This window comes from Salvelinus alpinus, chromosome 9 (assembly GCF_045679555.1).
Source record: "Salvelinus alpinus chromosome 9, SLU_Salpinus.1, whole genome shotgun sequence".
Classification (NCBI taxonomy): domain Eukaryota; kingdom Metazoa; phylum Chordata; class Actinopteri; order Salmoniformes; family Salmonidae; genus Salvelinus; species Salvelinus alpinus.
In genome coordinates this window covers 20437558-20462811 of record NC_092094.1, presented here as the reverse complement: position 1 = coordinate 20462811, position 25254 = coordinate 20437558, and the positions used below count along the sequence as shown (strand labels likewise).

The window sequence follows — 25254 nt, the reverse complement described above, 5'->3', positions numbered from 1 at the left end:
GTTGTGAACAGAGTGCCCTACGGTGGCAGTGGGATTATGGTATGGGCAGGCATAAACAACGAACACAATTGCATTTTATCGATGGCAATTTGAAAATATTTACAAATCTTTTTTTCTGCTAATACAGGAATATTAAAGAACCACTGCATTACTTATGTGATTTTTTAAAATGTATTAATATTTTTGTAAATATATTTAATATAAAAAATATAGATATTCAAATTTTTCAGGGGGTGCTCTTCCCGCGGCTATGGAGCAGCATAAACTCACTGACTAAGACACCTATTTCTATATCCTCTCACTGAATATAGGAATAGGTGGACAAGCAAGCAGAAGGGACTGATGTCACACGCGCACGGTGAGGTGGTGGTGCCATGTCTTTCAAGCATCAAGACTTGCTTCCTTATCATCGCATTCAAACAGAGTAAAGTTGAACTTTATATAATAAGCTGCTTTGCAATTCGACAAAGTGGCAATTAGATCAAGCAAAGCGTGAGCTCTTCTACGTTTTGGAGCTGCCTGCGCTGAAATGGGCTCACTAGAGGACAAGTTACTGCGTTATTAATAGGCTTAGTTAAATAGGCAATGCTTGCAATAGTTTCGTAGAAAATGAGCTGACATGAACATCTGTGAGGCCTGATCAAGAGATCACAGCAATAGGGACGTTGGATTCTATTTTTAGAAACCAATTTTGTTCATACATGTGATGGGAACATTTCTGCTAGTTTGCGTCGCACCTGCTCTGGAGTAGCGTACACCGCTGGAGAATATGGAATGCAGTTTAATTTATTCATTTTCCTCAAAGGTTGCAAAGTGAAGAGTGGTTGCCTTATGCTCTCCTAGAAAGCAACATGTGAGATAGGTAACTTTTGCACTCTGGATTCCAGAACACGTTTATCTGCTAAAACGGGTTGCTATTCTTGTGGGACTTTATGTACTCTTTTCATCTTTGAAATGTAAGAGCAATTTTGTAAAATGTCATGATGTGGAACATTTTTGACAAACAGACCTGCGACTAAATCCTTAAATATATACAATTTCATCCTATTTTTTTTTTATCCATATCGAGACACCATCGCCGTGGCTCTTATGGGAATGAAACACTCCTCCCGCTGTATGCTCCTCAGGAGAAAAATGGCGGAGTCCGAGAGCACTGAGGTAGGTGTGCAAGTTACGATAAATGAATGTAGGCTACACTAAATATGTGAGTGATGAATAGGCTAGTGCAATGCGCTGTCAGGTTTGATTCTCATTTCGAGGATGCAAAAGCCACCCAGAGTAGGCTGGTACCTCTGAGATGTATTTTCTAGTACTCATCGGGTCCACTCTTGTGCACCAAATGCCCTTCGGTGACAATGGCACGCTCCACTCGTGCCATATAATTTTAATCGAAGCATAAAATAGTGACTTCAAATTGTTCTCTGAGCATAAATTGAGTCTTGTGACACCCTGTTTCATGGTAGCCTAGCTATCCTAATGATAGCCTACTCGTGTGTCTGCCACCAACTATTTGTTTGTCTCTTATTTTGAGAAATGTCGCACTCCGTCACAGGTAAAGATTCGGAGCAATGTGATTTAGGGCGCGAAGATTTGAGCTCGTGCGTCCTCCCTTGTCCTGTCCAGCTGCATTGCTGAACCATGCGCCGAATTGTCGACTAAAAACGAGTGTTATAACCAACATATTTTTAGTTTGTTGTTAGATTGTTAGGCGAGTGTTTAAACAGATTTTAGCAGGAATCTGACTGGCCAAAATCCCGTTCAGATGAGTGAGAGGTCCCTTAGTTTTATCAGTAATGTGTGTTTATCACCAGTAGCTAGCTGAGTGTGTTTGGAAAATGCACATATTTCTATTAAATGTTGGATAGGGTATTGGGAAGTCCATAACTCATATTTGTATGCATAGCATAAACTAATCTGCTCAGCATAATATGACAGCCTAGAAATCAGTTTCACTTTAGAAGTATGAGCAAGGTCCATGCTATCCAGGAACGTCCCAACCCCCATGAAGTTGAAATTTAAAATGGTTAAGGGCAGGGGTGTAAAAATACTTTAAAGTACTACTGAAGTCGTTTTTTGTGGTATCTGTACTTTACTATTTATATTTTTGACTACTTTTACTTCACTACATTCCTAAATAAATTGATGTACTTTTTACTCCATACATTTTCCCTGACACCCAGAAGTACTCCTTACATTTTTAATGCTTAGCAGGACAGGAAAATGGTCACTCACTAATCAAGAGAACATCCCTGGTCATCTCTCCTGCTTGTGATCTGGCGGACTCACGGACTCACAAAATACAAATGCTTTGTTTGTAAATTATTTCTGAGTGTTGGAGTGTGCCTCTGGCTATCTGTAAATTAAAAAGATTCACTTAATATAAGGAATTTGAGAGCATTTAAACCTTTACTTTTGATACTTAAGTATATTTTATCCATTACATTTACTTTTTTCAAACCAAATACTTTTAGACTTACTCAAGTAGTATTTTACTGGGTGACTTTTACTTGAGTCATTTTCTATTAAGTAATCTTTACTTTTACTCAAGTATGACAATTAGGTACTTTTCCACTACTGTGGCAGGGTTTAGGGTAGGGATATCAAGAGTTAACAAAGGGTCGGAAATTTTCTGGAAATTTTCCATGGGAAGTTAAGCCCGGGAATTTTGGGAATTTTGCTTAAATTCATCAAAAAAGTTAGCTTATAACAGTGAACCTTTTTTTTGTGGGATTGACACATAAGGCAATTCTAGGTCTTGTGGCATATTTTGGTTAAACTATCCCCAATTCAATGGAATTGCAACCCTCTGCCTGCACAGTGCATTCTTCCATCACATGTGCAGTGCACTCTTCCATCACATGTACAGCTGATTCTCAAGATCTTGCACACCAATGAGATGCTATTGAGCCCACACTACTACACTGTCTGAGCCAAGGACTACATGCTTCCTGGTAAGTTTTGATTACAATACTGGGTGGAGTGAATATATTTTATGTGACATGCATGACTTTTTTTGTTAACTAGTAAGTAGTAGCCTACAGCAAAGTGTGTTTAAATAATTTCTAACTTGTTAGGAATTTCTGCTAGTTAGTTTTTGCTACCATGTGGGTTTTAGCTTGCTTGAGCCTGCTAACTGAGGAGTGTTAATTCACCTGTTTCCATACATGTTTCATTTTAAAACATTTATCTTACAAAGGAGTTGTTTAATCTGACTGCTTAACTATTTATTTGTACATGAAATTGTATTATTATTGTTTTTACTCATTTTTTCCTAATCTTTATAGGAAAATGCCATGGGCACTATCTGATGTGTGGAGACATTTCACTGCAACTATTGTAGATGGAAAAGCTGTGTACATTTGCAAATACTGTGCCAAATCATTTGTGAAGATGGCAACAAAGATGCAGAATCATCTGGCCAAGTGCATAAAGTTCCCTCAGCGCTCACAACAAGCAACCTCTGACAAAAGTCCCTCTACTTCTACTCGAGGTGAAAATGATTAATCAGACACTTTAACGATAGCAACAGCTCATGGTCCTCCTGGAATCAGAAGTTTTTTTGACTCAATCGTGGAACATAGTCAGAGAAATGCTGATGAATGTCTTGCTCGAGCTGTGTATGCAACTGGTTCACCTCTGATGCTCACAGGCAGTGTATTGGAAGATATTTCTGAATGTTCTTCGCCCAGCATACACCCCTCCAACCAGACATGCTTTATCTACTCATTTGCTGGATGCGGAGTTCTGCAGAGTTCAAGTGAAGGTCAAGCAAATCATAGAGAAAGCAGACTGTATTGCAATCATCTCTGATGGGTGGTCGAATGTTCGTGGCCAAGGAATAATTAACGACATCATCTCCACCCTTCAACCAGTATTCTACAAGAGCCCAGACACAAGGGACAACAGACACACCGGTCTCTACATTGCAGATGAGCTGAAGGCAGTCATCAATGACCTTGGACCACAGAAGTTATTTGCACTGGTGACAGACAATGCTACAAACATGAAGGATACTTGGTCTAAAGTGGAGGAGCCCTACCCTCACATCACACCCATATGACTGTGCTGCTCATGCGTTGAATCTGCTCCTTAAGGACATCATGGCACTGAAAACAATGGATACACTCTACAAGAGAGCCAAGGAAATTGTTAGGTATGTGAAGGGTCATCAAGTTACAGCAGCAATCTACCTCACCAAGCAAAGTGAGAAGAATAAGAGCACCACATTGAATCTGCCCAGCAACACCCGTTGAGGTGGTGTTGTCATCATGTTTGACAGTCTCCTGGAGGGGAGGAGTCTCTCCAAGAAATGGCCATATCACAGTCTGCCGATATGGACTGCCCCATCAAGAGGATCCTCCTGGATGATGTATTTTGGGAGAGAGTGGCAAATCTGGTGAAACTCCTGAAACCTATGGCAGTAGCCATTGCACGGATTGAGGGAGACAATGCCATCCTGTCTGATGTTCAGACTCTGCTTGCACATGTAAGAGAAGAAATCCTTACTGCCCTGCCCACTTCACTGTTGCTCCAAGCAGAAGAAACTGCAGTTCTGAAATACATAAAAAAGCGTGAAGACCTCTGCCTGAAGCCCATACACGCCGCAGCGTACATGGTGGACCCCAAGTATACTGGCAAGAGCATCCTGTCTGGTGCAGAGATCAACCAGGCCTATGGCGTTATCACTACCGTGTCTCGCCACCTTGGCCTGGATGAGGGCAAGGTTCTTGGCAGTCTGGCGAAGTACACTTCCAAGCAACATATCTCATCAGCCACCTGGTGGAAGGGACTTTGTGGATCTGAGGCTCTTTCCCCTGTTGCCTCCATCCTCCCAATCCCACCAACATCAGCCACCGCAGAGCGCAACTGGTCCTTGTTTGGGAACACACACACACCAAAGCACGCAACAGGCTGACCAATACAAGGGTTGAAAAATTGGTGGCCATCCGAGCAAATTTGAGGCTTTTTGAGCCTGACAACGAGCCATCCTCAACAAGGTTGGAAAGTGACAGTGAAGATGAGGCCTCAGAGTCTGATGTTCAAGAGGTGGACATTGAGGAGGTCCAGGGAGATGACATGGAAGCCTGAGAGGAAGACAACCAAAGCTTTAGTTTCTAGACTATGATTTTACTGATGTATGTAGAAAACGTTTTTGGGAGATGCGATGGATCATTCAATATTCATTCTTTTGTTGTTCAGTGAAATCATCCCATGTGAAGAGTCAACCCCTTTCGATTCAAATTCAATTCGTAAGTAAAATTTTATTTTTTTAATTTCTCCTGGAAGGATTTAATCATTTGCAATTATGTCTACTTATGATAAGGTCAAAGGTTTATGTTTCTGTCTCCATGTGATATGGTAAATATATCCAATGCGAAAAACATCTACATTTAAATGGTATTAATCTTAATTTGCATATATTTTTGTTAATTTCCATATGTTCACGTTAATTCCCATATATTCCTGTTGATTCCCATGGAAAGTTTCCACCTCTGAATATTCCCCAAAATGTTCAACCGTAGGGATGCCCCAAGAATCGCGGATAGCATTGACCATATGAGTGCTGCTGCTTTCAATTATTCAAAAACTACTTCTCTCTGCTGACATGTTGGCACATACACTTACGTATAAGAGGCAGATTTGCACTCTGTTTTTCAAAAGGTCTTCTGTAAATTATTCATCCACAGTTTTTTCAGACTCGGATAATATAGGGGAAAAAACATTGTCAAACCCCTCATCCTGTTGATTCTCATTACTAAGGTAGAGTGTTGTAAGCAGACTAAGACCATTATCTGAGGGCAGTGGAGCCCTCCTCTGAAGTAATGGAATGAGCCTAGTTGGATGTGAAGTGTTTGAGTGCCGTGGTGGCAGGAGCCCAGATCCACAGTGGTTTTCTTGACTTCTGAAAGTGATAGACTCCCCTGACCAGGGCCAGAGTACAGAACGGGCACACAGGGCACGCGACCCGGGACACCCGACCCCACAGATAGCATGTGATAGCAAAATGTGTACAATTGCAGTAAATGGGCTTCAACACTTTAAAATGATCTCTGCTTCATGGCAAAATAAGAGGAAATTATCTTTAAAACTGTAACATTTTCCCTCAGCCTCATGGCAAAATGTAAAAAATAGCATGAGATGAGCTATAAAACAGCACATTTTTCTCTCTGACCCATGGCAAAAAGTGTAGAATTGCAGGAATTTAGCTTTAAAACTGCAACATTTGCTCTCAGCCTCATGACAGAATGTGTAGAATAGCATTATACAACTGCAAATTCTTCCCACAAAATGGGCCCTGGGGCCCCAAATGCGGTAGACTAGCCCTGAGAGCAATGATGCCTTCATGCACGAATTGCTCTTAGGGAACTATGGTCAATATCAGTAATTCGTTTATGGGGAGTTTGTCATGTCTATTCTGATGAAGAGCAGCATAATCTGCCATGCACCTATTTCTGTTTCAGCTTGTTTTTCATTTGTACTGTACATAATTCTGATTTATTTGTCTACTGTGGTTGTTCTCCAGACATCAAGGACTGAAGAGGTCACTTGAGGGTTAAGGGGCTGTGGTTTACACTAGCCAAAATAATGCTCCTCCCAAATAACAAGACAACATGTTGAAGTCCAAATCTGACTGGTCAGTGAACAGAGGTTGACGGGGACACATCCTGTACAGTGTCTTAACCTTAAAAAACATCAGCTTGCACGTTCACCTTTTCACACAAAGAGGACCCATCATTCCGCTCTTGCATTCTGAGTCTGTGCTTAGTGGAATTACCTTTTTCACTGTCATTCTATACACCCTGGAACATTCTTCTCAGGCATCTGATGTTGAGCACAGCAACTCTAACAGATTTAGGGACGGATCTCAGCATTTATTTAATTAGTGTCTCCAATTAGCATTCATTCAGATAGTCTGAGGTCCATTGCAGGACAGTACAACTCACTGAACTTTAGCAGATAGAAAGTAGTGGAGTTTTATTCTATTCTTGTGGATGTTCCAGAGTAAAATATTCCCTGCTGTTTTGGGATGCGCTGTCATATTTCACATGAAGTGAATTGCACTCATTGTGTGTCATTTCCCGATGGAACATCAGTAAATAAATAATACCAGTGGATCTCAGCTTGGCAATTCACTGGCAGCGGCTAAAGGCTGCTGTTTTCTTTAGATGTGCTTGACATGGCAATTGTACTATTTTCTGCTTGAGAGTAAAAGTTTGAGGAATAAAAAAATTGTGGTGAAAAAAAGATTACTGCAGTACCCATATAGATGCCCGCTCAGTCCCCTGCTGCTAGACCATCCCCATTATGAAAGAAAACAAGGACAAAGACAAAGCTGCACAGTCAGATTGGCTGCTGAAATCACAAGACAGAGGAGAAGCACTTATTTTTTTTAACAAGACCAGATCAATATCAGTGACAGCCATGAGAGTGAAGTCTAAATCTTAAGATGTATGTGCACTGGGGAATAGAACAAATGGATTGAGTTGAATGCTCACATTAGATTTCTTTCCCCCTCTGTCCTCTGATATGTCCAGACGGGATCATTTTGGATCATTTTTCTCCTGCTGAGCTACAGGCTGATCAGACAGTCACCTGCAATGAATGCTGGGAGAGCAGAGAAAAGCCTATCAGAGTTTTACAGGCACACGTGTGTAGAATTATGTATCTTCTACTTTCCTCAGACGGACAGACAGAAATGTAACATTTACATTTGAGTCATTTAGCAGACGCTCTCACCCTGAGCGACTTACAGTAGTGAGAGCATACATTTCCGTACTTTTTCATACAGACCTCCTGTCAATACTGTTATCGTTGTCTAGGAGAATAGGCTCTGTGAACTCACCTCTGGGGTACCATGGGAAAGCTAATGGCAGCTGAGAGATGAATATAGCAAAGAATATAAACGTCTGCAAGATCTAAGCTTCCCGCAGATTGTGAGGTGAATGCAAACAGTGTTATGTTTTCAGAGTCAATTCATTGGGTTTTTGAGTTTTATCATCATTCAGTATGCCCTTCACCCACTGTTTCTCTATGGAAGACTTGACTTTCAGAAATCTGCCCCCACTCCATGAAGTCTTTATTGTGTATTACCATTCTCTCCAACCCTTAGCAACAGCAGCAGCCGCAGCCAATCCGCATCATCCAGTCTCAGCGCGTGCAGCCAACCTCGCTGCCCAAGCCTGTGCCCTCCATCCACCATGTCCCACAGCCGCCCCACGCTGCCTCCCTGCCCAGCTGCCCTGGCCGGGGAAAGATGGCCAAGTTCCTCAACCCTGAGGAGATGACCTCCAGGGACTACTACTTTGACTCCTACGCCCACTTTGGCATCCATGAGGTAGGGCTGCCCTGTGGCTGTATGTAATGTATCAAGCATTTCAAAGTGGTAGTGCTGATCTAGGATCAGCAAAAGATTAGACTGGGTGGGTTGCTTGAGTTTAGATGAGCCTTCCTACTCTATATTATGATTATGATGATTATTATTCCTACTTTGAGATACCATGTAAATACAGGCCCACTTCTTACCTACTGTGTCTTTACATGACTATGTAAAGTTCGTGCCACAATAGATTGGCCCACTTTAGAACACATCACAGTAGTGCATCTCATCTCCAGAGATGTACTGTGTTTCAGGGAGTAAGAACACATCACAGTAGTGCATCTCATCTCCAGAGATGTACTGTGTTTCAGGGAGTAAGAACACATCACAGTAGTGCATCTCATCTCCAGAGATGTACTGTGTTTCAGGGAGTAAGAACACATCACAGTAGTGCATCTCATCTCCAGAGATGTACTGTGTTTCAGGGAGTAAGAACACATCACAGTAGTGCATCTCATCTCCAGAGATGTACTGTGTTTCAGGGAGTAAGGGAGGAAGATGTCAGAAGGGTGCAGAGCATCTTTCAAGTTAGACCTGTGAGATGAGGTTTGTTCTGTGACATTTTTAGAATGTAAGTCAGATGGGTTTTAATCATTTCTGCTCTGTGAATGTTTCTGTTAGAGAGAGAATGGCTGAAATTACTTAAGAGGGATATGCAGTAACGCATTGTTTTTCACTGTGTACCAGTGTGTCTGAAATGGAAGGGTAGAATTACTGCAGATTAATATCTACATAGCCTGTGCAATTATGATTTTTATCCATACTACACTAAATCTATTTTCACATTGTGACTTACTTGTTGTGTATATGTACTGACATGTATGTGTAACTGATAGATGCACACACACACACTACATGTTCATGTTTTTAAATGTTTGTCAATTGTAAAGTCTTGTCTGTAATGTCTTTTTTGTTTATATGTCGGACCCCAGTAAGACTAGCTGCCGCCATTGGTGTCGGCTAATGGGGATCCTAATACATCAAAAAAATGTAATTGTCATGGAAATTAAAACAGCTTTGATAAGAAAAACACCTTGTTATTCACCTTGATACACAGTTGAAAGAGATTTGGATAACTCCCACCCTGACATCAATCATTTTTCACTGAGCAGGAGATGCTGAAGGACGAAGTGAGGACGCTGACCTACAGAAACTCCATGTACCACAACAAGCACGCCTTTAAAGACAAGATCGTCCTTGATGTGGGCAGTGGGACTGGTATCCTGTCCATGTTTGCAGCCAAGGCAGGAGCCAAGCACGTGTATGGGGTAAGAAAAGCTTTCTCCCTCCATGCGCCCTGTCCGGTCTCAAACTAGAATGTTATCAGGCAGAACCATCGCGACCGACAGCATCAGGAAATGCTGTGAAACCTAGCCTGACAATCTGCTCGCTCTCCTCAGACTCAGTCTTTGTGTGTGAATTTGGACAAATGTTCTGCCAATACCAAGGCTGTGCAACACTAACTTCTCACTGCCTGCAAGTTGCAACTATATCGTTCCATCCGTCATTCTATTTTCCTGTTATATTGGTTTTGATTTTCCATCTATATTCTACTGCAACCTATATGCAGTTTCCCATCTTTGGTTTTATTATGCTCTCACTGTGAGCTCTGGGGCCATGCCGTTATCAGATCCATCACTTAGACTCCACCAGAGAGACAAACCCCAGAGAACAGATCTGGGCTCGAGGCCAAATCTGAACTCTCCCATACAGAACATCACCCTGTCAGAGAGATGTAGTCTTTCACAGAGAAAAGGAACATCTAATGTTATTATAAAAAACAGATCAAAGACCTTTCATACAGAACATCAAACCTGACATCCCAGTATCAAAATGGAGGATCATTCCTAAGCAGTGGTAGACTCTAAATCACACGATTGGAGTAAAATCCTGTATCACCATTGCTGAACTGATAAGCCACAGTCTAGGAGTTTAATTAACAGGAAAATCACACCCAACTACAGCAGTGATGACGTCCATGCTACTGTAAGTCCTTCACACTGAATAGTTTTAACAGTCCTTATGCAGATGTTTGCCTGCCTTAAAGCCTACCTAGTAGAAGTTATTCCTAAGAGGTAGCTGTGTGACTATGGGAGACTATCTCCAGGTAGGAGGAGCTGTGTGACTGCCTGTGGGTGATAGGTAGTGATGCCTCCTGGCACCAGTGAGAGATGTGAGGGGCATATAGATCTCTGTGGGTGAGAGTGCCCACTCAGGACTGGCACTGAAGGTAGATATATGTCCCCGTCTTGGGCAAGTGGAGAAATCAGTGCCAACACACACAGGCTACACATCATCAATGGCATACTCCCCTCCACATGCCTTTATACAGCAGGTCAGGCCTTGGGGAACAGATGTGGTGGCAGGCTGGCAGATGACCATGGGCACTGGGGTGTAGAGGGCCAGGCATGCCCCAGATGACAGCCCCAGAACAGCGAGGCACGGAGCGGGCAGGCCTCACCTTGGTCCCTCTACCCTGCCTTTACGAAGGGCCCAAGCATTAGCCAGCTCCACCCTGTTGCCCTGTCCTCTCTGTTTTCCAGAGACCATTACAGATTGAGAACACATGGGTGGTGTAGAGCATGATTCCCCTTGTACACCTCAGACAAACATAGTAGGCTGTGGAGCGTACATGGAGGAAAAATCAATACCTGCAGAATCCTGACACTTTTAAAGTTCAATATTGATCAATATGACTGTGTCCCGGGGCCTGCTTTAATAATGTGAAGGCTTTCAATGGAAGTCTCCACAGTTGATGGATGAGTGCTTTCATTGTAGAAAAACATGTATAGGGAGCTGTTTGGCTCTCCTGGTGGGGTTCCAGACTATGGGCCTCAGCCCCCTACAGTGTGGCCATGGTGAAAGACAGGCAGGGAGGCAGAGTACCACTGACAGGGGGAGAGATGTTTTTTTTATACAGGCAGAGAGCAAGGTGTGAAAATGTGACATTTTATTGAGATGCCAAACTCGCTGTGCTCTGTGTGTGTGTGAAAGGGAGAGAGAGAGAGAGAATAGAGAGATAGAGAAGGCAAGTGTGCGAGAGGTTCTTCAGGTCCTGCTGAACTTGGGCTCCCGAGTGGCGCAGCAGTCTAAGGCACTGCATCTCAGTGCTAGATGTGTCACTACAGACACCCTGGTTTGAATCCAGGCTGTATCACAACCGGCTGTGATTGGGAGTCCTATAGGGCGGTGCACAATTGGCCCAGCGTCGTCCAGGTTTGGCCGGTGTAGGCCATCAATGTAAATAAGAATTTGTTCTTTACTGACTTGCCTGGTTAAATAAAAATGTACATTACCTGAAGAAAACAGCTCTGACAGCTGAGCACAGGAAAGGACAGACTGTTATATTATTTGTTTCTACATCTCTACTGAAGAAGACTTCAAATCAAATTTTATTTGTCATGCTTTGTAAACAACAGGTGTAGACTACCAGTGAAATGCTTGCTTACGGATCCTTTTCCAACAATGCAGAGTTAAAGGTAAGTATACTAAATTAAATTGTAATAGTGACACAAGGAAACAATACAGTGAATAACGAATAATATTAATAAGGAGTAAAAATAACATGGCTATATACAGGAAGTACTTGTAATGTCGATGTGCAATGGTACTAGGTAATTGAGGTAGCGATGTATACTCAAAACTAAACGCAACATGCAACAATTTCAAAGATTTTACTGAGTTACAGTTCATGTAAGGAAATTAATTAGGCCCTAATCTATGGATTTCACATGACTGGGAATACAGATATGCATCTGTTGGTCACAGATACAGTGCGTTCTTGTCTCACTCCTCTTCAATGGCTGTGCGAAGTTGCTGGATATTGGCGGGAACTGGAACACGTTGTCATACACATTGATCCAGAGCATCCCAAACATGATCAATGGGGGACATGTCTGGTAAGTATGCACTGGGACATTTTCAGCTTCCAGGAATTGTGTACCAATCCTTGTGACATTGGGCCGTCCATTATCATGCTGAAACATGAGGTAATGGCGGCAGATGAATGGCACGACAAGCTTCCAGGATCTTGTCACAGTATCTCTGTGCATTCAAATTGCCATTGATTAATATGCAATTGTGTTCGTTGTCCGTAGCTTATGCCTGTCCATTCCATAACCCCACCGCCACCATGTGGCACTCTGCTTACAACGTTGACATCAGCAAACCGCTCACCAACATGCCAACAGGCGGGTTATGGTAGAGAAATTAACATTACATTTTCTGGCATTCTCTGGTGGTTATATCTGCAGTCAGCATGCCAATTGCACGCTCCCTCAACTTGAAACATCTGTTACATTGTGTTGTGTGACAAAACTGCATATGGTGTTCTTCGGCTTGCAAGCCTCCCCTTTTTCCTCCAAACATAACGATGGTCATTATGGCCAAACAGTTATATTTTTGTTTCATCAGACCAGAGGACTTTTCTCCAAAAAGTACGATCTTTGTCCCCATGTGCAGTTGCAAACCGTAGTCTGGCTTTTTTATGACGGTTTTGGAGCAGTGGCTTCTTACTTGCTGAGCGGCCTTTCAGGTTATGTCGATATAGGACTCGTTTTGCTGTGGATATAGATCCTTTTGTACCTGTTTCCTCTAGTATCTTCACAAGGTCCTTTGCTGTTGTTCTGGGATTGATTTGCACTTTTCGCACCAAAGTACGTTCATCTCTAGGAGACAGAATGCGTCTCCTTCCTGAGCGGTCTGACAGCTGCGTGGTCCCATGGTGGGACATACTTGCGTACTATTGTTTGTACAGATGAACGTGGTATTTTCAGGCATTTGGAAATTGCTCCCAAGGACGAACCAGACTTGTGGAGGTCTACCATTTTTTTTCTGAGGTGTTGGCTGATTTCTTTTGATTTTCCAATGATGTCAAGCAAAGAGGCACCGAGTTTGAAGATAGGCCTTGTGATACAGGGAATTATAAGTTAAATACTCTGTCTGTAAACAATTTTTGGAAAAATTACTTGTCATGCACAAAGTAGATGTCCTAACTGACTCTCCAAAACTGCAGCCGACGTGAGTAAAACATTTAAACGTGTTAACCCTCGCAAGGCTGCAGGCCCAGACGGCATCCCCAGCCGCTTCCTCAGAGCATGCGCAGACCAGCTGGCTGGTGTGTTTACCGACATATTCAATCAATCCTCATCCCAGTCTGCTGTTCCCACATGCTTCAAGAGGGCCACCATTGTTCCTGTTCCCAAGAAAGCTAAGGTAACTGAGCTAAACGACTACCGCCCCGTAGCACTCACTTCCATCATTATGAAGTGCTTTGAGAGACTAGTCAAGGACCATATCACCTCCACCCTACCTGACACCCTAGACCCACTCCAATTTGCTTACCGCCCCAATAGGTCCACAGACGACGCAATCGCAACCACACTGCACACTGCCCTAACCCATCTGGATAAGAGGAATACCGATGTGAGAATGCTGTTCATCGACTACAGCTCAGCATTTAACACCATAGTACCCTCCAAACTCGTCATCAAGCTTGAGACCCTGGGTCTCGACCCCGCCCTGTGCAACTGGGTACTGGACTTCCTGACGGGCCGCCCCCAGGTGGTGAGGGTAGGTAATAACATCTCCACCCCGCTGATCCTCAACACTGGGGCCCCACAAGGGTGCGTTCTGAGCCCTCTCCTGTACTCCCTGTTCACCCACGACTGCGTGGCCATGCACGCCTCCAACTCAATCATCAAGTTTGCGGAAGACACTACAGTGGTAGGCTTGATTACCAACAACGACGAGACGGCCTACAGGGAGGAGGTGAGGGCCCTTGGAGTGTGGTGTCAGGAAAATAACCTCACACTCAACGTCATCAAAACAAAGGAGATGATTGTGGACTTCAGGAAACAGCAGAGGGAGCACCCCCCTATCAACATCGACGGGACAGTAGTGGAGAGGGTAGTAAGTTTTAAGTTCCTCGGCGTACACATCACGGACAAACTGAATTGCTCCAACCACACAGACAGCGTTGTGACGAAGGCACAGAAGCGCCTCTTCAACCTCAGGAGGCTGAAGAAATTCGGCTTGTCACCAAAAGCACTCAAACTTCTACAGATGCACAATCGAGAGCATCCTGTCGGGCTGTATCACCGCCTGGTACGGCAACTGCTCCGCCCACAACCGTAAGGCTCTCCAGAGGGTAGTGAGGTCTGCACAACGCATCACTGGGTGCAAACTACCTGCCCTCCAGGACACCTACACCACCGATGTCACAGGAAGGCCAAAAAGATCATCAAGGACAACAACCACCCGAGCCACTGCCTGTTCACCCCGCTATCATCCAGAAGGCGAGGTCAGTACAGGTGCATCAAAGCAGGGACCGAGAGACTGAAAAACAGCTTCTATCTCAAGGCCATCAGACTGTTAAACAGCCACCACTAACATTTAGTGGCTGCTGCCAACATACTGACTCAACTCCAGCTCACTTTAATAATGGAAATTGATGGAAATTGATAAAAAATGTGTCACTTTAAACAATGCCACTTAATATAATGTATATGTATATACTGTACTCGATACCATCTACTGCATCTTGCCTATGCCGTTCTTTACCATCACTCATTCATATATCTTTATGTACATATTCTTTATCCCTTTACACTTGTGTGTATAAGGTAGTAGTTGTGGAATTGTTAGGTTAGATTACTCGTTGGTTATTACTGCATTGTCGAAACTAGAAGCACAAGCATTTCGCTACACTCGCATGAACATCTGCTAACCATGTGTATGTGACAAATACAATTTGATTTGATAACAAGAAATTTGTGCAGTGGTTGAAAAACATTTTTATTTTTTATTTTTACCCCCTTTTCTCCCCAATTTCGTGGTATCCAATCGCTAGTAATTACTATCTTGTCTCATCGCTACAACTCCCGTACGGGCTCGGGAGAGACGAAGGTCGAAAGCCATGCGTCCTCCGAAGCACAACCCAACCAAGCCGCACTGCTTCTTAACACAGCACGCCTCCAACCCGGAAGCCAGCCGCACCAATGTGTCGGAGGAAACACCGTGCACCTGGCCCCCTCGGTTAGCGCGCACTGCGCCCAGCCCGCCACAGGAGTCGCTGGAGCGCGATGAGACAAGGATATCCCTACCGGCCAAACCCTCCCTAACCCGGACGACGCTAGGCCAATTTTGCGTCGCCCCACGGACCTCCCGGTCGCGGCCGGCTGCGACAGAGCCTGTGCGCGAACCCAGAGACTCTGGTGGCGCAGCTAGCGCTGCGATGCAGTGCCCTAGACCACTGCGCCACCCGGGAGGCCCGAAAAACAAGTTTTAATGACTCCAACCTAAGTGTATGTAAACATCTGACTTCAACTGTACATCTCACTGTTTTTGCTATCTATCATCAAGACCGGACTGCAGACTGTGGTAAGACGAAGGGAGGAGGGGTGTGTCTATTTAACAACAGCTGGTGTGCGATCAATAATATTAAGGAAGTCTCAAGTTTTTGCTCGCCTTAGTTAGAATACCCCGTTATAAGCTGCAGACCATTTTTTTTACCAAGGGAGTTTATCTATATTTTTCGTAGCTGTCTATTTACCATCACAAACAGTTTCTTCAAGTTCTGGACTTCCAGTGCTAACTACTTTCTCAGAACTCATCTGTTGGACGGAGTTAGAGAGCAGCATATTCCACCATTGGTGATTTGATTTGATTTGTCATCCACACATCATCCACATCTGATGCACAATAGTTTTCCTTGGTGATCAGTGGTATCAGTGTCAAAATGTTTGAAGTGATTTTTGTTTTGTTTTTTCCCCAGATTGAATGTTCCAGTATATCGGAATACTCTGAGAAAATCATCAAGTCTAACCACCTGGACAGTGGTAAGAGCTGAAGGTCTTTCTTATTCACTGTGCCTATTTACTTTTCTCCTCAGAGATGCAGTACAACAGGGATGTGTGACCGTGACTGTCATTGTCTAAAAGGGGAGGATTCACCAAGACCGTGGGAAGTTGTCCATCTGTGTGTGATAGGAAATATGGCTAATTTAAAACATAATGCGAAAGTAACCTATATTCTCACTTCTCTGTAGAAAACAAGTGGGTTTACTTCTTGGGGATCAACTTCACAATTTGTACAGTGATATTTTATAGGGGATTAACCACACATTCATGCAAAATGTTTACTCAGCTAACAGCCAAGTTGCAATTTAAGCTCTAACAAATAATAGCAAAAAGTAGCATCGGCAAAATCAATCTTTCCAAAGCCCTGCCTGTTAAATATGGATGGGGTAATTGTGTAGACTAGCTCATTTGCAACCTCCAGTGTGTTTAGGGAAGCTTTTGGAAAGCCAATGACAGAGTGGTAACTGGTACCAAGCCTGGGAGGGTTCATTTTCATGCTGACAAAGACTTCTGTTCTCTGAGAAACTGTATTCAATAACTCCAGGTAGGAGAACAAACGTGATTGTTGCCAACTCATCTCAGCTGGAGTGAGATTCCACTTATTTTCTTTAGCCTCCAGGTGAGCTGATTTATGAGAACACTATGGACTGGCTGTGTGGCTATGTATAGGGATAGCCACCACTTAGAAAACATACAGTGCATTCGGAAAGTATTCAGACCCCTTGCATTTTCCACATTTTATTATGTTACAGCCTTATTCTAAAATTGATTAAATTAAAGATTGTAATCAGTCTACACACAACACCCCATAATGACAAAGCTAAAACAGTTATTTTTTTATAAAAATAACATAAACCTTATTTACAAAAGTATTCAGACCTTTTGCTATGAGACTCGAAATTGAGCTCCGTTGCATCCTGTTTCCATTGATCATCCTTGAGATGTTTCTACAACTTGATTGGAGTTCACCTGTGGTAAATTCAATTGATTGAACATGATTTGGAAAGATACACACCCGTCTATATAAGGTCTCACAGTTGATGGTGCATGTCAGAGCAAAAACAAAGCCTTGAGGTCGAAGGAATTGTCCGTAGAGCTCTGAGACAGGATTTTGTTGAGGCATATCTGGGCAAGGGTACAAAAAATGTATGCAACATTGAAGGTCCCCAAGAACACAGTGGCCTCCATCATTCTTAAATGGAAGAAGTTTGGAATCACCAAGACTCTTCCTATAGCTGGCCGCCTGGCCAAAATTGGGGGAGAAGGGCCTTGGTCAGGGAGGTGAACACTTACAGAGCTCCAGAGTTCCTCTGTGGAGATGGGAGAACTTTCCAGAAGGACAACCATCTCTGCAGCACTCGACCCCTCAGGCCTTTATTGTTGAGTGGCCAGATGGAAGCCACTCCTCAGTAAAGGCACAGCACACTTGGAATTAGCCAAAAAGCACCTAAAGGACTCTCAGACCATGAGAAACAAGATTCTCTGGTCTGATGAAACCAAGTTTGAACTCTTTGGCCTGAATGCCAAGTGAGATGTCTGGAGGAAACCTGGCATCATCCCTACGGTGAAGCATGGTGGTGGCAGCATCATGGTGTCGGGATGTTTTTCAGCGGCAGGGACTAGTCGGGATTGAGGGAACCGTGACGTGAACGGAGCAATGAAAACCTGTCAGGACCTCAGACTGGGGCGAAGGTTCACCTTCCAACAGGACAACAACTCTAAGCATACAGCCAAGACAACGCAGGAGTGGCTTCGGGACAGTCTCTGAATGTCCTTGAATGGCCCAGCCATTGCCTGGACTTGAACCTGATCAAACATCTCTGGAGAGACCTGAAAATAGCTGTGCAGCGACGCTCCCCATCCAACCTGACAGAGCTTGAGAGGATCTGCAAAGAAGAATGGGAGAAACTCCCCAAATACAGGTCTGCCAAGCTTGTAGCGTCATACCCAAGAAGACTCAAGCCTGTAATCGCTGCCAAAGATGCTTCAACAAAGTACGGAGTTAAGGGTCTGAATACTTATGTAAATGCCATATTTCAGTTTTTTATATTAATATATTAAAAACCTATTTTTATAAAAACCTGTTTCTGCTTTGCCATTATGGGTTTTTGTTTGTAGTTTGAAGAGGGGAAAAAACGATTTAATCCATATTAGAATAAGGCTGTAACGTAACAAAATGTGAGGGGTCTGAATACTTTCCGAATGCACTGTATGTGTAGACAAAGCGCATACTGACTGGAAAAGGACTTTAAATTTGTTCAACTTTATTCTCAAGAAGAGATACGTTTTTGTGGCTACAACAGTACTTTGAGCCCACTATTCAGTCATCATTAAAGCGTAAATCTGATTTGATCCGAATGTCAGAAACAACATGTTGTGTAAAGTGAATAGAAATGTTGGCTGTGTGCTGTAGCCAAGGTCACCTAATTTTCCATGATGTATTCTACTCCTTGAAAAGTAAAGGAGAACCGCACACTCTAGGAGCTCAGATGCAATAATTTACCGGTAATAACCAACGTTTCGACAGACAAGCTGTCTTCAATCATCTGTCGAACGTTGGTTATTAAATTATTGCATCTGAGCTCCTAGAGTGTGCGGTTCTCCTTTACTTTTCAGGTGTTCTACACCGCTAGCCAGCACATCGCCTAAATAGGTGTGCGTTTCTTTCGCCTCCAAATTACACTGGACTCCTTGTCATTATTGCGTTACCCAAAAGCACTTCAGCCTAGCTTGAACAGAAAGGGGAATCAGTCGCTCAAGTGAGGGACTTGATTATCCCAAAAAGTTTTCCTTAGCCTAGGACACTTCAACAGGTGACTATCCCAGAAAAAACTAAAGGAGGACTCTGTCTCTGCATAGATCTTTGTTTTTATTCATGGGACCAAACAGACAGGCTTGCGTTTCGGCATAAGACGCCTTCAGCAGAGCCTGATAAACTCATTGGTTTGATCAGAGCTAACATATTTGTCTTTGTGTCATTTGTAAACACACTTACTGTACAGATGATCTTGGGTAAACGTGAAGAAAGCCAGATGGAGATTGTTGTTTGTCAACTGGTACGATACATTTGGAACAACACGCAACACGGGTTTGTCTCTGTGTAAGGGGGAGTCACACAAGGCACAGGGCCTTTTGCAGGAGGTGGATTTAGTGAATTGCCTAACAAATCAGTTCAAAAAGTAGGTTACCTTTGCACATTTATCCAAAATAACAGTGCACTGTGCACCTCCGCCAACTTTCCTTCAATTCACAAGTGGCTGAAACATCTCACTGGAGAAAGCATCCGAGAGAGCGAAACAGCCCCCTCTGTCTTACTCTGTGTCACGATCGTCTGAATGAGTGGACCAAGGCGCAGCGTGCGTAGAGTTCCACATGTTTATTTAAATGAAACTCCCAGAATACAATAAAGAAACAAACGAAACGTGCAGAAATGGAGTGCTCACAGGCACTACACAAAAACAAGATCCCACAAACAACAGGTGGGAAAAGGCTGCCTAAATATGATCCCCAATCAGAGACAACGATAGACAGCTGCCTCTGATTGGGAACCACATCAGGCCAACATAGAAAACGAAAAACTAGAATGCCCACCCTAATCACACCCTGACCTAACCAAATAGAGAAATTAAAAGGTTCTCTAAGGTCAGGGCGTGACTGTCTGTCTTCAAGGCAGAGGACATGTTTGTGTAGCCCGTGTATCTGATGCTGTCTGGCCCAAAAACATTTATGACATGCAATAATCTTTTGGTCCAGACAGCATCAGATACATGGGCTACACAAACATGTCCTCTGCCTTGAAGACAATGGCAGTAAATGTGTAGGCTCGAGTCACTGTGCACCTCGCTGCTGGGTCTCTCTTTGTAGTCCGTAATAGAGCCGGTGTAGTAGGATTCAATCTTAGTCCTGTATTGACACTTTGCCTGTTTGATGGTTCGTCTGAGGGCATAGCGGGATTTCTTATAAGCGTCCAGATTAGTGTCCCGCTCCTTGAAAGCGGCAGCTCTAGCCTTTAGCTCAGTGCGGATGTTGCCCGTAATCCATGGCTTCTGGTTGGGATATGTAAGTACGGTCACTGTGGGGAAGATGTCGTTGATGCACTTATTGATGAAGCCGGTGACTGAGGTGGTATACTCCTCAATTCCATTGGATGAATCCCGGAACATATTCCAGTCTGTGCTAGCAAAACAGTCCTGTAGCTTAGCATTTGATTCATCGGACCACTTCCGTATTGAGCAAGTCACTGATACTTCCTGCTTTAGTTTTTGTTTAAAAGCAGGAATCAGGAGGATATAATTATGGTCAGATTTACCAAATGGAGGGCGAGGGAGAGCTTTGTATGCATCTCTGTGTGTGGAGTAAAGGCGGTGTAGAGTTTTTTTTGTTTTTTTCCCCTCTGGTTGCACATGAGGTAAAACAGATTTAGGTTTGCCTGCATTAAAGTCCCCGGCCACTAGGAGCGCAGCTTCTAGATGAGCATTTTCTTGTTTGCTTATGGCCTTATGCAGCTCGTTGAGTGCAGTTTTAGTGCCAGAATCGGTTTGTGGTGGTAAATAGACGGCTAGGAATAATATAGATGAGAACTCTCTTGGTAGATAGAATCCCTCATGATACGCTGTAGATCACACTATCTTAGGCGAGCAATACCTCGAGACTTCTTTAATATTAGACATCGCGCACCAGCAGTTATTGACAAATAGACACACACCCCGTCCATTATCTTACCAGACGTAGCTACCCTGTCCTGTCGATGAACGGAGAAGCCCGCCAGCTCTATATTATCTGTGTCAGTGTTTTTCCACGTCTCTGTGAAATACAAGATATTACAGTTTTTAATGTCCCGTTGGTAGGATAGTCTTAATCGTAGATTGTCCAGTTTGTTTTCCAATGTTTGCATGTTGGCCAATAATACGGAGGGTAGTGGTGGTTTACCTAGTCGTTGGCAAATTCTTACAAGACACCACGCCCTCCTCCCCCTTTTTCTCTGTCTTCTTCACGCGGATGACGGGAATTTGGGCCTTGTCTCGACAAAGCAGTATATCCTTTGCGTCGGACTCATTAAAGAAAAATCTTCATCCAGTTCGAGGTGAGTAATCACTGTTCTGATGTCCAGAAGCTCTTTTTGGTCATAAGAGACGGTAGCAGCAATATTATGTATGAAATAAGTTACAAACAATGCAAACAAACAAACAAAATAGCAAAGTTTGTTGGGGGGCCCATAAAACAGCAGCCCCCCCGTGCCATCAAATCAAACCAAATTTTATTGGTCACATACACATGGTTAGCAGATGTTAATGCGAGTGTAGCGAAATGCTTGTGCTTCTAGTTCCGACCATGCAGTAATATCTAACAAGTAATCTAACAATTTCACAACAACTACCTTTCACAGACAAGTGTAAAGGAATGAATAAGAATATATACATATAAATATATGGATGAGCAATGGCCGAACGGCATAGGCAAGATGCAGTAGATGGTATAGAGTACAGTATATACATATGAGATGAGTAATGTAGGGTATGTAAACAATATATAAAGTGTCATTGTTTAAAGTGACTAGTGATACATTTATTACATCCATTTTTTAATTATTAACGTGGCTAGAGATGAGTCAGTATGTTAGCAGCAGCCACTCAATGTTAGTGATGGCTGTTTAACAGTCTGATGGCCTTGAGATAGAAGCTGTTTTTCAGTCTCTCGGTCCCAGCTTTGATGCACCTGTACTGACCTCGCCTTCTGGATGATAGCGGGTTGAACAGGCAGTGGCTCGGGTGGTTGTTGTCCTTGATGATCTTTTTGGCCTTCCTGTGACATCGGGTGGTGTAGGTGTCCTGAAGGGCAGGTAGTTTGCCCCCGGTGATGCGTTGTGCAGACCTCACTACCCTCTGGAGAGCCTTACGGTTGTGGACGGAGCAGTTGTGATACAGTGATACAGCCCGACAGGATGCTCTCGATTGTGCATCTGTAAAAGTTTGAGTGTTTTTGGAGACAAGCCAAATTTCTTAAGCCTCCTGAGGTTGAAGAGGCGCTGTTGCGCCTTCTTCACCACGCTGTCTGTGTGGGTGGACCATTTCAGTTTGTCCGTGATGTGTACGCCGAGGAACCATTATCAGAGGAGTCTGATAGCATATGCAAACTAGCACATGGAACAACTCTCTGTCTGAAAACAGTGAGGAACATAACTCGTAGCACCAACGGGTATGTGGGGAGGGTTCTTGAAATATACCATTCAATCAAAATCTTGCCACTGGGAGCCAGCGAACCAAATTCTCCGGACTCCTCAAGGGAAGGGTGACAGTGACCTGATTTTGGAGGAGTGGCAACGTGGGACAATTACTAAGCTAACATATGTAATTGTTTTAAGATGGTCATACAAAGGATGATTTAGCTATTTGATTTAGAATGTTAGGACCCCAGTAGGTATAAAAAAATATATTTAAAAAATGTGAAACATTGAATTTGGCCTTACCACTATTAGCCCATAGAAATGCATTGAATAACAGATTCATACGTTAAAAAACGGATAGTAAAACATTTAATAAGAAATAAGTATGTTTTGAAACGTCTGTCCTATATCTGAGACATAGAAAAAGGCTCTGGGAAAAAAAGGTTTTACAGTGGAATTACCTGTATACCTTTGTAGAAATGCACTATTTACTTCCATAATTTTTTGACCCGATACCGGGTTACTTTCAGACGTGTCGCGGAGAACACCATCGTGTTCGTGAGTCTCATCTCTCTCCATAGAGGAGTCATATTCATTTCTAGGCCAAACTGTTCTGACGCTACAGACATTTTGATGACGAGACCAATTTTCAAAATATCTCCTGGTCTGAAAAACACTGCTATAGCTCTGCCACCTTCCACCGCAGATGCTCAAGGCCAACATCACAAATGTGGTGGATTGAAACGCAGCCCATGCAACAACAAAAAACATATCTCTAGCTTAAACATACACATTTTGATGGGGATTTAACTTTTTTGTTTTTTATTATGCCTCGAGCGGCAATTATTATAATTGTTTTATTATTATATTTTTATGCCCTGCTCTTGAGGCCCCTTGATGATGTGAGGCCTGGGGCAATTGCCCCTAATGCCTAACGGTAATTCCGCCAGTAGCATCTTGGCATCTTGGCATCGTAAGATGCTGACATGATGACATGTGTCAGCAGTGGACGAATGAAAAAAATTCCAAAACATTGTTTTTGAGTGGAATTTTCCTTTTTAAGACCAAATCCCTAACATACACTAACTGGTCAAAAGTTTTACAACACCTACTCATTCAAGAGTGTTTGTTATTATTTTCTACATTGTAGAATAATAGTGAAGACATCAAAACTATGAAATAACACACATGGAATCATGTATTCATGTATGGTAGTGGTTGGAGCGTTGGACTAGTAACCGAAAGGTTGCAAGATCGAATTCCCGAGCCGACAAGGTAAAAATCTGTCAGTTCTGCCCCTGAACAAGGCAGTTAACCCACTGTTCCTAGGCCGCCATTGAAAATAAGAATTTGTTCTTAACTGACTTGCCTAGTTAAATAAAGGTAAAAAAGAGTGTAAACTTCTCTAGGGTATGTGGGACGCTAGCGTCCCACCTCGTCAACAGCCAGTGAAACTGCAGGGCGCCAAATTCAAAACAACAGAAATCACATAATTTAAATTCCTCAAACATACAAGTATTTTACACCATTTTTTAAAGATACACTTGTTGTAAATCCAGCCACAGTGTCCGATTTCAAAAAGGTTTTACGACGAAAGCACACCAAACGATTATGTTAGGTCAGAGCCAAGTCACAGAAAAAGACAGCCATTTTTCCAGCCAAAGAGAGGAGTAACAAAAAGCAGAAATAGAGATAAAATGAATCACTAACCTTTGATGATCTTCATCAGATGACACTCATAGGACTTCATGTTACACAATACATGTATGTTTTGTTCGGTAAAGTTCATATTTATATCCAAAAATCTGAGTTTAGGCGGGACGCTACTGTCTCACTTTGCCAAAAGCCAGAGAAAATGCAGAGCACCAAATATAAATAAATTACTATAAAAATCAAACTTTCATTAAATCACACATGAAAGATACCAAATTAAAGCTACACTGGTTGTGAATCCAGCTAACATGTCAGAATTCAAATAGGCTTTTCGGCGAAAGCAAACTATGCTATTTTCTGAGGATAGCAACATTGTAAACAAAGAGAGAGAAGTATATTTCAACCCTGCAGGCGCAACACAAAACGCAGAAATAAAAATATAATTCATGCCTTACCTTTGACGAGCTTCTGCTGTTGGCACTCCAATATGTCCCATAAACATCACAAATGGTCCTTTTGTTCGATTAATTCCGTCGATATATATATCCAAAATGTCAATTTATTTGGCGTGTTTGATCCGGAAAAACACCGATTCCAACTTGCTCAAACGTGGCTACAAAATATCTCAAAGGTTACCTGTAAACTTTGCCAAAACATTTCAAACTACTTTTGTAATACAACTTTAGGTATTCTTTTACGTAAATAATCGATAAAATTTAAGACGAGATGATCTGTGTTCAATACAGGATTAAAACAAACTGTAGCTAGCTTTCTGGTCACGCGCCTCTAACTAACAGGACACTTCGAGTGACCCTCGTTCAAGATGGCCATACTTCTTCATGACACAAAGGAATAACCTCAACCAATTTTTCAAGACTGTTGACATCCAGTGGAAGCGAGGACTGCAAGAAGGTCAATTAGAAATCTGGATTCCCAATGAAAATCCATTGAAAAGAGAGTGACTTCAAAAAAATAAATATTTGTCCTCGGGGTTTCGCCTGCTAAATAAGTTCTGTTATACTCACAGACATGATTCAAACAGTTTTAGAAACGTTTCTATCCAAATCTACTAATAATATGCATATCTTATCTTCTGGGGATGAATAGCTGGCAGTTGAATTTGGGTATGCTTTTCATCCAAACGTGAAAATGCTGCCCCCTATCCTAGAGAAGTTAAGTGTTCCTTGAATTCTAAATAAATC

At 42.8% G+C, this 25254-nt stretch overlaps 1 protein-coding gene across 4 annotated transcripts in view; it reads left to right on the top strand.

Moving 5' to 3' along the window:
• Positions 1-326: 326 nt before the first annotated feature.
• The window catches only part of LOC139584485 (protein arginine N-methyltransferase 8-B-like), a 44071-nt gene continuing 19143 nt past the window's right edge, over positions 327-25254 (top strand). The window contains exons 1-5 of one of the 4 annotated variants that reach the window (XM_071416406.1): positions 365-862; positions 1070-1158; positions 8111-8335; positions 9490-9645; positions 16152-16215. In XM_071416406.1, coding sequence (XP_071272507.1) covers positions 1090-1158; positions 8111-8335; positions 9490-9645; positions 16152-16215 — 514 coding nt within the window. In that variant the 5' untranslated portion in view covers positions 365-862; positions 1070-1089. The other 3 variants (XM_071416405.1, XM_071416408.1, XM_071416407.1) reach the window with 3 other exon arrangements.